This window comes from Humulus lupulus, chromosome 3 (genome assembly GCF_963169125.1).
Source record: "Humulus lupulus chromosome 3, drHumLupu1.1, whole genome shotgun sequence".
NCBI classification, from domain to species: Eukaryota; Viridiplantae; Streptophyta; class Magnoliopsida; order Rosales; family Cannabaceae; genus Humulus; species Humulus lupulus.
The window spans coordinates 9,850,975-9,864,502 of NC_084795.1; the positions used below are offsets into that span (position 1 = coordinate 9,850,975).

The window sequence follows — 13,528 nt, forward strand, 5'->3', positions numbered from 1 at the left end:
AGAAGTTGGCGAAAATGACATATTTTTTTTAAGTGATTTTGTACTCTAGCTTACTTTTGATATTTTTTTTGCAAAATGACATCTGTCTAAAATTCGACTAGTTGTCTAAATTTTTCGACCACCTAACTTAAATTTTCGACTGACTATTTGAATTTTTTGACCACCTAACTTAAATTTTCGACTACTTGTCTAAATGATGAGAGGTCATTTTGCAAAAAATTATTAAAACTATGCTAGATTGCAAAATGACTTTAAAAAGTAGACTATTTTGCCAAATGACCCTTAATATTATTATTGGTGATTAAAAATAGGGTTTACACTTTTTTAGACATTATATTTTGTCCTATTACATATTTGAACTTTGTATTTTGACAATTTATTTTTTAGACCCTATGTTTTGTAAAATAGTTCAAATATAATCCTAAACCCTATTTTGATCAAAATTTTCTCAATTGAAATCACAAATAATTCACCAAACTAACAATTCAGAAAAAAAAAATCATTATGCTTAAAAACTGCGTTATTATATTTAATTTTTTATTTATTAAAATTTAATTTAAATATTTATTTGAACTATTTTACAAAATATAAAGTAGAAAAATAAATTTTTTAAACCATAAGATACAAAAAATTATAAACCATATGAAATAACTTGATATTGATATAGCTTTTTATAAACTTTTTTTTTTCAAAGTCGAATTATAAAAAAATATGTTGACGATACTCGTCCTCGGGATGAGTAACACTACTCTAAAATATATCACATTCACAAACCAATAATTCCAAAGAGATTATATTATTTTAATATATTTTTTATTTGCTTTAATATTAGCTTAGACTATTCTAATTTAATTATTACTCAAATATTATCTTATGTTTTATAAACTAATGTAAAAATATGCACTGAACACAAATTTGATTTTCAATATTACCAAAACATGTCTATATTAATTACATAATATTTTTAATATGTTAAAAATGAAAAAAAATATATTATTCATTTTGTTTAATTTAAAAAATTAATCATCCTTTTCTTCTTAAGTTTTTAATTAACTGAAATAATAATAATAATAATTCTTAAATTTTTCCAAACAATTTTTTAGAAAAAACAATAATTTTTTAGAATCTAATTATGATTATTATTATTTCAATTAATGAAAAAGCTAAGAAGGAAAAAAAATTATTAAAGATTAAAATTAAAGGTTTTTAATTAATGAAAATTATTAAATTTTGATTTTTTTTTATTATTTATCACATATATTTTGTAATTAAAATAGTTATATTTTGGTAAATTTGAAAATAAATTTGATCAAAATTATGTTCAATGCATATTTTTTACATAATATTTTAATATTAAATAAATTAGAGGAATGTAAGTTGGTATTAAAACACACAAGAGTGTATTAAAATTGTATATTCTTTAATATTGAAATAGTTTATAATTTAAATGGAGTATTTGCATAGCTTTTATATTAGAAATTTATGGTGATAATTAATTTGGACAAAATACAAGAATTATTGAGAGAGAGAGAGAGATCCCATGGAGGCAGGAGTTTGCTTATTTGGTAGGAACACATGAGACCTGACCCCTCTCATGGGTGTCTCACTCTCATCCATAGCTTTTTCAAGATCGAGGTGTGATCATGATGAACCCATCTCACCCTTTCTTTCTTTCTTTTGTTTTTTTGTTACTAAAATTGAATGCATCTCATCACTTGAAACATATAACTTAATTTCCACAAAAAAATATCTCCTTTGTTTCATTTTGGAACCTACTAAAATAGGTAAAGACAACTATGATATATATAGCTTATCAAAATATCAATTTCTAATCCTTACTCTCTTTTGTTTCTTCATTACTTGTTTGCATGCCGACTCTAGAATATTTATTTAAATAGTATATAAAATTAATTTTTTTATAATTAATTAATTTAATATATTAAAGTCAATATTTAATTTATTGACAAAATATTTTAATTAATGATCAATATTATTTATTACCTGATTTTGTTGTTATTCGATTTTTCATATCCCAACTGATTGAGAGAATATCTCAATTTGTGGCAGATACTCTGATGGTAGGTCTCACTCTATAAATATAGAAACCAGTGCCCAAGCTCACTGCTCATTCTGACTACCAGTAACTCCATCTAAAAAAAGTTAGTGAGAGCTTGGATACCCGAGTACTCGTTCTAATTATTTTTTTTCTAAAACTAGATCAATGTTATCAATTGTAATGGCCGGAGGTATACAATATTCGATCTTCTATTTGTATATGTTCATTCTATATATTAATTCCACCTACATGTATAGGATTGTCTATATGCATATATTTATTTTAATCTAACATAAGCGAGTCATGCCTGTACTTAGGACTCTCACTTTAAAAATGCCCAATATTTTGAAAAATATTATTTTTTTCTATACAAAAAACCCCAAAAAATTACAAAAATGATATTTTATATATAATTGTTATAAAAATGCTAAAAAAATCATTAGGCTCCCAATGCTCACGCGCCGGCCCTGCTTGTTTGGTATTATTCTTTATCACTTGAATAAGTTTTGTTTTAACAAACAATAATTTGTTGTTTAAGAGTAAAGGGAAAAGAAATACAATAATAATAAAAGAAAACACAATGTGATAGAAAATAAGAAGAGAGATAATTGCTGATGTAAAAAGAAAACTTAACATAAATATGGAATCTTAACTAAACTTTAAATATATATGGACAAAAAAATAATTAAGCTAAATATGATAATACACGGTTAATACAAAAATATAAATATGGAATTCCCATAAACTAACAAATCATATTCCCATAATTTTCGATCAAGAAAAAGATTTCGCCCACTGCCAATCAAGAATTTTTTTTTCCGCGTACAGCAATTCATCGACCATTTTTTCCGATCACAGCTTCATATTCTCCATTGTTTCCAATCAAAATCCGATTAAAAATTGGTGGCTGCTACTCTCATCATCGTCTCCTCTTGGCAAATATCGCGACAGTAACATCATCTTTCTCCAGTCATCAACATTCAATTCAATTTCAGATCTTCTTCTTCTTCTTCTCCGGCAGTTCTTCTTCTCCGGCAGATCTTCTTCTTCTTCTTCTTCTTCTTCTTCTTCTCCAATAAACAGATCTTCTTCTCCGATTACATCCCCTGCTTTTACGTTCGTTCACATCAGCAAAAGCAGGAAACCATCAATTTCTCTGATTTCTCAAACAGGTAAGCAAATCTTTTTTCAAATATACGACATGCAAAATATTTACAGAAAGAATCTGCAAATTACTTCCTGATAAAATTCTTGACTCAAACTACTTGTTTCAAAACTTTTTTAATTACACACATGAAACCAGTTACATCACAAAAAAGTTACACATTACATAATTCAAATATTACAAAATAATATAAAAATAACAAATTAAATACAGTAACCAGTTACATACGAAAAATAATAATAATAATAATAATAATAATAACATTCTGCATAATAAATTATCATGAAAAATGTAAAAATAGAAACTGATTTACGTTTATGAAACCAGTTACACAATATAATTTTAACTTTGCATATTTGAAAAAAAATAAAAAATAAAAAAACAACACATTCACTAAAGTAACCAGTTACACACACAAAAACAGAATTTAATGCAACATAAATAATTATGGAACCTGGAAAATAGTTCTCGATTCAGTAAAAGAAACCAGTTACTAAAATAATTTCAACATTAATAGTATTCATTCACTAACATAACCAGATACATTTTAAACATCACTAAAAATTATATTGTGCTATATTGCAGATATGGAGACCATAATGACATTGATTCGTTTTGGAGGTGTATGGACAGATAGATATCAGTATGATGACTACACCATGACTGGACTGATAATACCAACAAATTGTTCTCTAAACAATTTGGTTCATTTAGTGAAAACTGAGATAAAATGCAATATTCAAAATATTGAGCTGAGTTACCAGTTATCACCAGGTATGCCACCAATGAAATTACTCACTGACAATTCAGTTCTATTCTACATTGAGCTGAAAAAGAAGCAAAGTGAAGTAACTGAGCTACCACTATGCATCACCACTGTTGATCAAACAATAGTTGAAATTGTTCAACACACTACATATGAAGAAGAAACACAAAAACAGAACACAAATTTAGAAAAGCTAGTTCTTCAACTAAACAACGAGCAATCAGCTACAGAATTACAATATAACGAAGCAACCTACACGAGAAATAACCAGGTACAAATCTTCCCAAATATTACAAACATAGCTGATGATGTAGCAGAATTTATCATAGAGAGAACAGAAGAAAACAAAAGAAAAAGAAAAGAAGAAACATAAATTATAACTGATCATAAAATTTTCAAAGTTGAAGAAGGCCAGATTTATAAGGACAAAAAGCTCTTGAAATCTGCTCTATGTTATTATGCTATGATCCACAACTTCCAATTCAAGACAAAAAGATCTGAACCAAGAGAGTACCTGGTAACCTGTGTGGATGACAATTGTAACTGGTTACTTAGAGCTTCAAAGTTCAGGAAAACAGAAACATTTAAAATCAGAAAGTATGTAAAAACTCACACCTACTCCTTGGATATCTGTAATATCCAACATTTTTATTATAAATCAAAGTTTTAATACATAAAACGTACAAGTTTACAAATTTAAGAAATGGTAATGGAAAAATAGTGTTTAAAATATGATTTTATGTTTTTAATGAGATTAAAGAGAGAGAAACTTGAGTAGTCAAGTATTGGACCCAAATGTCATATAATTTTAATTGGGGATTTTTATAAAATTAAGAAAGTTTTGCTAAAGGGCTTATTTGAAAAGAATTTTAATATTTTGGGTCCAAGTGTAATTTTAAAAATAATTTAAAAAAAAAAAAGAAAAAAGAAAAGGCTTCAGCCTTTCTTTTTTTACCTGAGTCTCTCTCTCTCTCCTCAGAAAACCCCTCTCTCTCTCTCTCTCTCTCTCTCCCTCTCTCTCTCTCTCTCTCTCTCTCTCTCTCCTCTGCGTATTACTGTTGCTGACGACGCAGGAGTACTTTCCGGCCACCATTTTTAGCCACGCGCCGGACCGTTGGATTCAGAGGCCTCCGAACTATCGACCCACGCGGGAATCTAGAGCTCACTCGCCGATTAAACGCCTCAACCACTCGATTTAAGTTCGGCCACCCCGCGACTTCAAAGTTGCGATTCGGCCACCTCGGGCATCCGTTTGCCGATCCGTCACCACCATCGTGTTCCTCGTGTTGTGGGCTTCAAAACCCAATAACTTGTTCCTACATCTACCATAGTTAGGTGGTGGGCCCACCACGAGCCACCGCGATCCACCGTAGACCGACGGTCGAAACTTAGTGTTCGGGGTTTTGAAGTACGTTTTGAGTCTCAGAAAATCATCGTTTGACTTGTTGTGGAACCCGATCACTTTGGTATAATTTCTTTTACCTATATATTGTGATTTAATTGTGATTGATTAGAGTGATTGTTATTATGTGTATTTATAGTATATAATTATATATTATTGATAAATGAAATATTTTTCTGTAATTATACTGGCTGTTTAGAATTATATATATTTTTTATACAGGTTTTGATTTTTGGAATTGTCCACTTTTATAGCTGTTGTGCTGTCCAATTTTCTAGAAAATATTAGATATTAAATAAAGTATAAAAATACATATTTAATTGATTTTATATTAATATGGAAATTATTATGATTAAGTAATTTTAATTATTATTGTTATTATTTTGTTAAGTAAATCAAGAATATAGTTTCATACATATATATATATATATAAAGTGTGATTTATAGTAAACATGCTATTTAACAATTATTCTTATATATTAATATTTTGTTAATATTTGAATATTAAAATAATATCAATATTAGTTTCTTACAGTTATTGATATTTGTAAGACCAGTGAATTTTGGATAAAGTATATTTATTATATCACTGGAATTGATATTATGACTAATTAATAATAATATAAATATTTATATTTATATTATTATCATTATGCTGATTATTACAATTTTATGTTAAAAATATGATTTCTTTTATAAAATGACTATTGGAATATATACATTCATATACGTATTGTTATTGAAGTATTTTGTTATGAATATTGAAATAAATTTATTTATAGACGATAATTATTATTATTGTTGGGATTATTATTATTATTATTATTATTATTATTATTATTATCGTAAGAGTACATTATCTTATGACCAAGGTTTAAAGCATGGTTTTATATGAAGAGTGATTTGCATTACGTTGATAATACTTATTATTATCATTTATATAGTTTCTGGTATTGTTAATATACACTATCAATAGTGTATATTTATGGATTTGATAGAATTTAATAAATTATGTGTCTTGAATAGGATTTGTATGGATTTAATTGATTGACTCTTGGTGAGCCGTTTTAAAATAAGCTAAGGACCTAAGGTAAGTAAATCTCACCTTTTGTGCTTAAGTGTAAGATGCATGACTACATTGATTGTGTACATCTGATGAGTTAAGTATGGTATGATGATGATGCATATGATAAGTATGTGAATAATGGTTATATGAACACCATAAGGGTGTTGTGTGATATGTAATTGATGAATTCTGTGATATGTGAAAGATGTCTTACTTGGTTAAGAATGATATGAATTATGTGCAAGTATGTGTTCTTATGTTGATGGATATGTGGATTACTCTATGTTCATGATTTGTTATATGTTATGATATATGAAGCGTTTAAGTTTTTAGGCTGGAAACCTTAGACCTGAGCCATAGCTCTACGTTAAGGTATAACAACGCCACCAACCCAAAGCTTCATGTATTATGACTAAAGATGTTTTGAGTTATATGAGATGTGATACAATGCCTTGATTGAATACCATCAACATGAATCATGAACATGAACATTGGCATTTCAGCATCAGCATGTATGCATGGCATGTACAGTTATGTGATACATTATTATGTGATATAAGACCATGCATATGAATATGAGAAAAGTTATGAAATGCCTTGAAAAGTTTTATGTAAAGTTAAACATTTTAATGACACAAGGCTTAAGCAAAGTGATAATAAGATGTTAAAAAGGGTGCCACTGTTTCGATGAAGCAATCAAGTAAGTTCAGTAAAGAAGACGGAGGTCTATTATGGCTTATAGTGGCCGTCCACTAGTGTGGGCTAGGTCAGAGTTGACCATTCAGATATGTTTGCCATGTTCCCGTCTTTCTCCTCCATATGTGTAATAAGTATGGCAGCTATGGCAACGATGAAATGAGTGTTATGATGAGCCTAGCTGAGACGATGGCTAGCCGGAGGAGAACCCATGGGATTCTATATGATATCTGTTATAAGCCCTGCAGGCATTTGCCGAATCAAACAGTGTGCACAAGTGAAATCGGGCCCATAAAAACGTGAAACTAAAATAAAGAGCATAAAAGTAAAGTTTGAAAATGCATGAGCAATAAATGAAATGCATAAGTATATAAGTCAGCATATTAGTATATGTGCACTACAAACTCACGACATTCATGTGTATGTGTATGCATGAGATTTACTTACTGAGCGTTAGCTCATTATGTTATTTTCCAACATTTTTCCAGGTGTGGCTTTAGCTGTTGAGCAACTTGTGGAGCACGGACTCAGTAGCAATGCAATAATAGTTTAGAGTTTTCATATGGCTGCCTTAAATTTAAAGTATTCATACGTGTAATAATTTCTTCTAATAAGTTTATATAAAAGTTTTAAATTTTTCTGTATTTCTTCGTATCATTTTATTTAATTCTTTTGGTCAAGTGCCTTACATACTCGTAAACCCTAGAATTACGAGTATGTGGCAGACGTACCCTACCTTAGGGACGTTACAATATCATTATGGAAGACCACAGGCAGGCTAATTGCAATGTCATTGGGGAACTAATAAAATCAAAATACATGTCAATAAAGAGAGTACACACACCACATGACATAATCAACGACATGCTAGATGATTTTGGTGTTTCAATGGCATACCAAAAAGCCTGGAGAGCAAGAGAAAATGCTTTAGAATTGGCAAGGGGAAACCAAGATGATTCATACCAAAAACTTCCCATCTTCCTTCACATGCTAAAAGTCTCGAACCCAGGTACAATTATACACCTGGTTACAGACAATACATATCACTTCAAATATATGTACCTAGCATTTGCAAATTCCATCAAAGGATGGAAACACTGTAGGCCAGTCATTGTCATAGATGGAACTTACTTGAAGACATCATTTGGGGGAACTTTATTCACTGCTTCAACAATGGATGCTAACAACAACATATTCCCATTAGCCTTTGGAATAGGAGACTCTGAAAATGATTCCTCATGGTTATGGTTTTTCACAAAGCTAAAGGAGACATATAGAGAAAGAGAAGGTACTGTTTTCTTCTTTATATTCTTATTGAAACAAACTAAACTCATAAAATTATCAGTTTAATAATAATCCAGCAATAAAATAGTGAAAACAGTGTAAAAAAAAATAACAGTCATATAAATTAATGAAACCAGTTACTCTGTTAAGACAGAATAACCAGTTACTCCATTGTGATTTTGCAAACAGGTATGGCAATCATTTCAGACAGGCATAAAAGCATAGAAAATGCTATAGACGATGTATACCCAAAAGCTTTCCATGGAGCATGCATATTCCACCTGTTAAACAACATCAAAGTCAATTTTGGTGTCCATGGGGAGGACCTAAACCTAAACTTTGTCAAAGCAGCAAAGGCATACAGGGTACAATCATTTGAGCACTACACGCATGAAATAGACAAGATTGACACACGCATAAGACCATATTTACAAAAAATTGGATATTCAACTTAGTCTAGATGCCATTCTCCAACAAGAAGATATACAATGATGACATCAAATATAGCTGAATCAATAAATGCTGCATTGAAAGCTGCAAGAACGCTGCCAATCACTACAATGATGGAGGGCCTTCGAAGTTTAGTTCAAAAATGGGTATGGAAAAATGGTAACGAAGCAAACGGAACATTCACACAAGTAACAACATATACTGAAACTGTGCTTAGAGAAAACTTTATTCGTGCCATTAAATTTCAGGTACCTGACATATATTGAGCACTGAATATTATTTACCAAAACTTTTAGTAACCAGTTACTCAAAAATATCACGGTATCCAGTTTCTAACATGTATTCCTCTACTAAAATAAACAGGTCTTCTCAGTAAACACTATACTGTACCAAGTTGTGGTTGAATAGAAAGGAAATTTTTTGGTCAACCTAATGGAGAAAACATGTGAATGCAAAAGGTTCCAACAAGACGAAATACCGTGTGCACATGCAATAGTAGTATTCGCCAAAACACAGCTGAAAACATATGATTATGTTGCTGATTACTACAAAACTACAACTATGAAAGCAACATATGACTCAACTGTTCATCCATTGCCAAATGAAAGCGAATGGACACTGCCAGAGACTTTAAACAAAATTTTCCTACCACAAAAATCAAGAAAACCACCAGGCCGCCCTAGAAGGAAAAGAATCAGATCTAGAGGAGAACCAAAGGTGCAAATAAAATGTGGAAGATGCACGCAGCCAAGACATAATAGAAAAACATGCAGGAATGAACCAATCCGAAAGCAGCGAAACCCAACAAAGTCAAAGGAAATAGACAAATAATTTTCTAAAGAATAGATATACTACAATTTCAATATTTTCATTTGATGTAATAAAATTGTATCCTAATGTTTTCTACTTCAATAAAAGTACAAACTTTTTAAACATTTTCATTTTAAAAACTTGATACTCAACTTCATGGTTCCAAACACAAAGATATTCAAAATCTGAAGACTCAAGTACCTGGTTACAACACATATTATAGAAAGAAAAAAAACAGATACTATAAGTAAATTTAACAAACGACTACATATACATGTCACCAACGATTTAAAAACCTAATTATATAACCACAAATCTTTCACAAAAAACAAAAAAACATAAATATTATAAACTTGATACTCAACTTCTAGGTTCCAACACAAGATATTCAAAATCTGAAGATTCAAGTACCTGGTTACAACACATAAAATAGAAAAAAAAAAGCAGATACTATAAGTAAATTTAACAAACGACTATATATTAATGAAACCAACTACTTAAAAAACCTAGTTATATAATCACAAATCGTTCACACAAAAAAAAAAACAAGAAACATAAATAAATCAAAAAATAATTAAAAAAAGAAATAAAAACTAAAGAAACAGTAACCAGTTACCTGAAACATATAGCTTTTACTATCTAACACAGAAGAAACCGGTTACATCATCTTCATACAATAATAATCGAAACCTATATGAAAAAAAAACATGTACATAACAATATCTTCACACTTTAAAAAAAAAAAATCACCAACTCTATTGAAAAAAAAAACATACACATAAAAATAAAATACATTAAAAAAAACTTTATATTAAGCCAAAAGTTGAAACCAATTCTTTACATTGACCAAAAAAAAAAACCATACATAAGTCCAGTACTAAAACAGTATCCAGTTACAAACCATAACTTCACTATTAAACAAAGAAAAAAAAAAGACATGGTCGTTAATACAGCTAAAAAAAAAAACTCCAACATCTCTACTTATAATTCCTCCTCCTCTTTGATTTCTTTGATGGAGCATCATCTTCTGTCTTGTACCCACCAATCTGCTTCTTTTTTGCATGACTATACAAGTTAATGGCAAGATAATCACGATAGGTAGCAATTTTGGCAGCCATGTTCTTCGGGATGTCATCAATCTTCCCATGGATAAACAAATCAGCATACTTGATAACAAATACTCCACAATCACTGCAAAAAAAAAAAAAAAACACAAAAAACAGCATATGAAATTATTTAAAAATAAACAACAATATACAAAAACCAGTTACTTACTTATCTTCTTGAAACGGCAAGTCTTTGGCAAAGTTAAAATCAATTGGATCTTTCTTCCCAACAGAATATGGACCAACATTCAAGTCCAAATCTTTCCTAGAACAATAAAAATCTAGAAAATATGGTAAAACAACATAATAAGTATTCACATATGGCAAAGCAATACTCTCATTCTTCTTCCCCGTCAAAGAATTGTAGACAGTTAATGTAACGCCCTGGTTACCCCAGAACAGTTACGGTGAACAGTGAACCGGAAATTTGACTCGCTACCCGAGTCATTTGGTTAAAAACGTGATCTAAGTGTTATTATCAGGTTAAGGTGAAAACCAATAAAAAGGAAATGGTACATTTCATTAAGTAAATAAACTGCTCATGAGCCTTTTAAAATGTTTACAAGATGTCCATAATACAAAAGAGTCACTACAGTTTCAAATTTACAATCCCCGCCGGCCTAAGCGGCAAAAGTAGGGTAAACCCCTAGTCCCTCTGAGAACTCCTTGACCGTGGCGGTCAAGCGGCCCTGTATGTACATCACATCGCCCAAGCTCTCCACTCAAGGTTGGTTAAGCTTTTCCTTCCCTTTACCTGCACCACAAAGCACCCATGAGCCAAGGCCCAGCAAGAAAACACAATATGACATGATATAATATCAACAACAATCATAATAACCATTCAGGACTATCAGTCTAACAAATAGGTGACAATAGCCAAAAGTCACAATAATGAGCATCGCTCCCTCTAGCCATGTGACGATAGGGTCACCAGGGCTTAACTGATAAGTGATTCTTTCATAAGCTTGGTCAGGACAGGTGTATGGTGATTAGTCACCAACATAACCTTCCTCACGACTCTAGAGTCGAAACTATGGACAACGTCCCTTAGCCATGTGACAAACGGTCACTGGGGTCATATACCTTAGCTATAGACATCTGGTCGTAGACCAGGCAAGCGCCTATAAGTTCTTCGACCCTAGGGTCGGTCTAGCATTAATGCCATAGAGCCATTCAATGCGAGATTCTCGACTTTAGAGTCGGTCCCTGACTAGTCAGTGTCTTAAACAAGTAATCAGCGTACATCAAAATTTTAATATGCAATCCACGTCCACATATACCAACCAACATGCTCCAATATCAAACCATGCATGTCACATACCTATACAGGGTGCAACTGTATTCATACACTGTTTTCTTACCTCTGGTTCGAGTGAGAATTAAAATATGAACGACCCCTGAGAACGATTAACCTTTAAATTCCTCGACGGTCACCTGGTCATAACCAAAATATAGGATTCATCAATAAAAATGATAACTGAGGGTTCCCAAACCAAGATCTAGCCTCCGGGACATCAAACATAACTCAACTAGGTACTAGGTTCAACCCCAAGGCCTAAGGTTTGAATCCCCAAGCCAAAAACACCTTTTTGGATAAATCTGCCCTGATGGGCCGCGGCTCACCCTCCTGACAGGGCCATTTTCACCTTTTAAGCCAACTCAGGCCGCGGCACACCATAGACAGGCCGCGTTTCATTACGCAAACCAGCCAAGAAACCAGCACGCACCAGCCAACTCTCCCCTGCGTTTTCCCTTGGAACTAACCTTTCGAACCAACTCCAAACCTCCTTCAAACACTCATTTAAACCCCCAAATAACACCCATAGCTCACCCTCATCAAACCCCAATAAAAACAACACAAAAACCCCCTTTGATTCTCACTTCCCACATCAAAAACCATGAATTGAAAACTAAAACGAAAACAGAGCAACACCTGAAACCAGTGACTAAAACTCACCTCAAATTCAGATTTGAACCTTCTTCAATGATTGAACCAAGACCACCAAGCCAGCCCTTGAGTTTCCTAGCTTGAATCCCCACCTAGAACTCAAAAACCTCAAAGGAAGAATGAAGGAAATTGTGTACGGGAAAGGAAGATGAGAGTCTCTGTTTTTGTCCTGTTTAGTCTACCACTTTCTACAGCCAACAGCCACCTAAAGTCACATATATCCTCCCTAAAATGACCAAAATACCCTTGTGTCATCTTAAGCCTCTAAAACCATCACAAGGGCAAAATTGGTACTTTCCGCTTATCCCGTTAATTATAATTAACGCTTCCTAATTCCCGCTAATCTCAAAATCCTCAAACACCAATAATTCATATCCCGTTACCCTAAAATCCCCGGTAACGCCATAACCATAAATATCACCCCGAGACTCACCCCGAGCCCCAAGCTCAAACCTGTTATGACCAAACCGATAAATCATGTTTAAAGATCGTCTCATGTCGAAATACTCGAACCAATCCACATTATAATGTGGTCTCACAATATATCATTAACATGCTAACAAATATTCAATTATACCCCCAACGGGCCAAATTACCAAAACACCCCCGTAAACAAATGTGGACTCACATGCATGCATTTAACATCATATCATAATATATTTTCCCATAAACATGCATAAACACATTTAATGGCATAATTAAACAGTTATGGCCCTCCCGGCCTATTAATCCAGCCATTAACCATAATAGGGAATCCGGGGCATTACAACTATCCCCTC

General features: G+C 31.9%; 1 protein-coding gene and 1 long non-coding RNA gene across 2 annotated transcripts; both read left to right on the top strand.

The window, feature by feature from the left end:
* Positions 1-4,988: 4,988 nt before the first annotated feature.
* LOC133820924 (uncharacterized) lies at positions 4,989-8,006 on the top strand. The gene is made up of 3 exons (XR_009887224.1): positions 4,989-5,453; positions 6,416-6,479; positions 7,640-8,006. It is a non-coding gene; the product is annotated as an uncharacterized LOC133820924 (long non-coding RNA).
* A 9-nt stretch (positions 8,007-8,015) lies between these two features.
* On the top strand, positions 8,016-9,293 carry LOC133823619 (uncharacterized). Its single transcript, XM_062256481.1, has 4 exons — positions 8,016-8,439; positions 8,625-8,800; positions 8,891-9,133; positions 9,249-9,293. Exons 1-4 carry the CDS (start codon positions 8,016-8,018, stop codon positions 9,291-9,293), a joined length of 888 nt encoding a protein of 295 aa, XP_062112465.1.
* Positions 9,294-13,528: the final 4,235 nt, after the last annotated feature.

What these genes read in the sequence shown, in the direction of transcription:
- LOC133823619 (XM_062256481.1), top strand. Translation starts at nt 8,016, where the DNA reads ATGCTAGATGATTTTGGTGTTTCAATGGCATACCAAAAAGCCTGGAGA. An exon ending in AAGCAGCAAAGGCATACAGG is followed by an intron (nt 8,801 to 8,890) that starts GTACAATCATTT and finishes TATTCAACTTAG; the next exon opens with TCTAGATGCCATTCTCCAAC. An exon ending in TTCGTGCCATTAAATTTCAG is followed by an intron (nt 9,134 to 9,248) that starts GTACCTGACATA and finishes TAAAATAAACAG; the next exon opens with GTCTTCTCAGTAAACACTAT.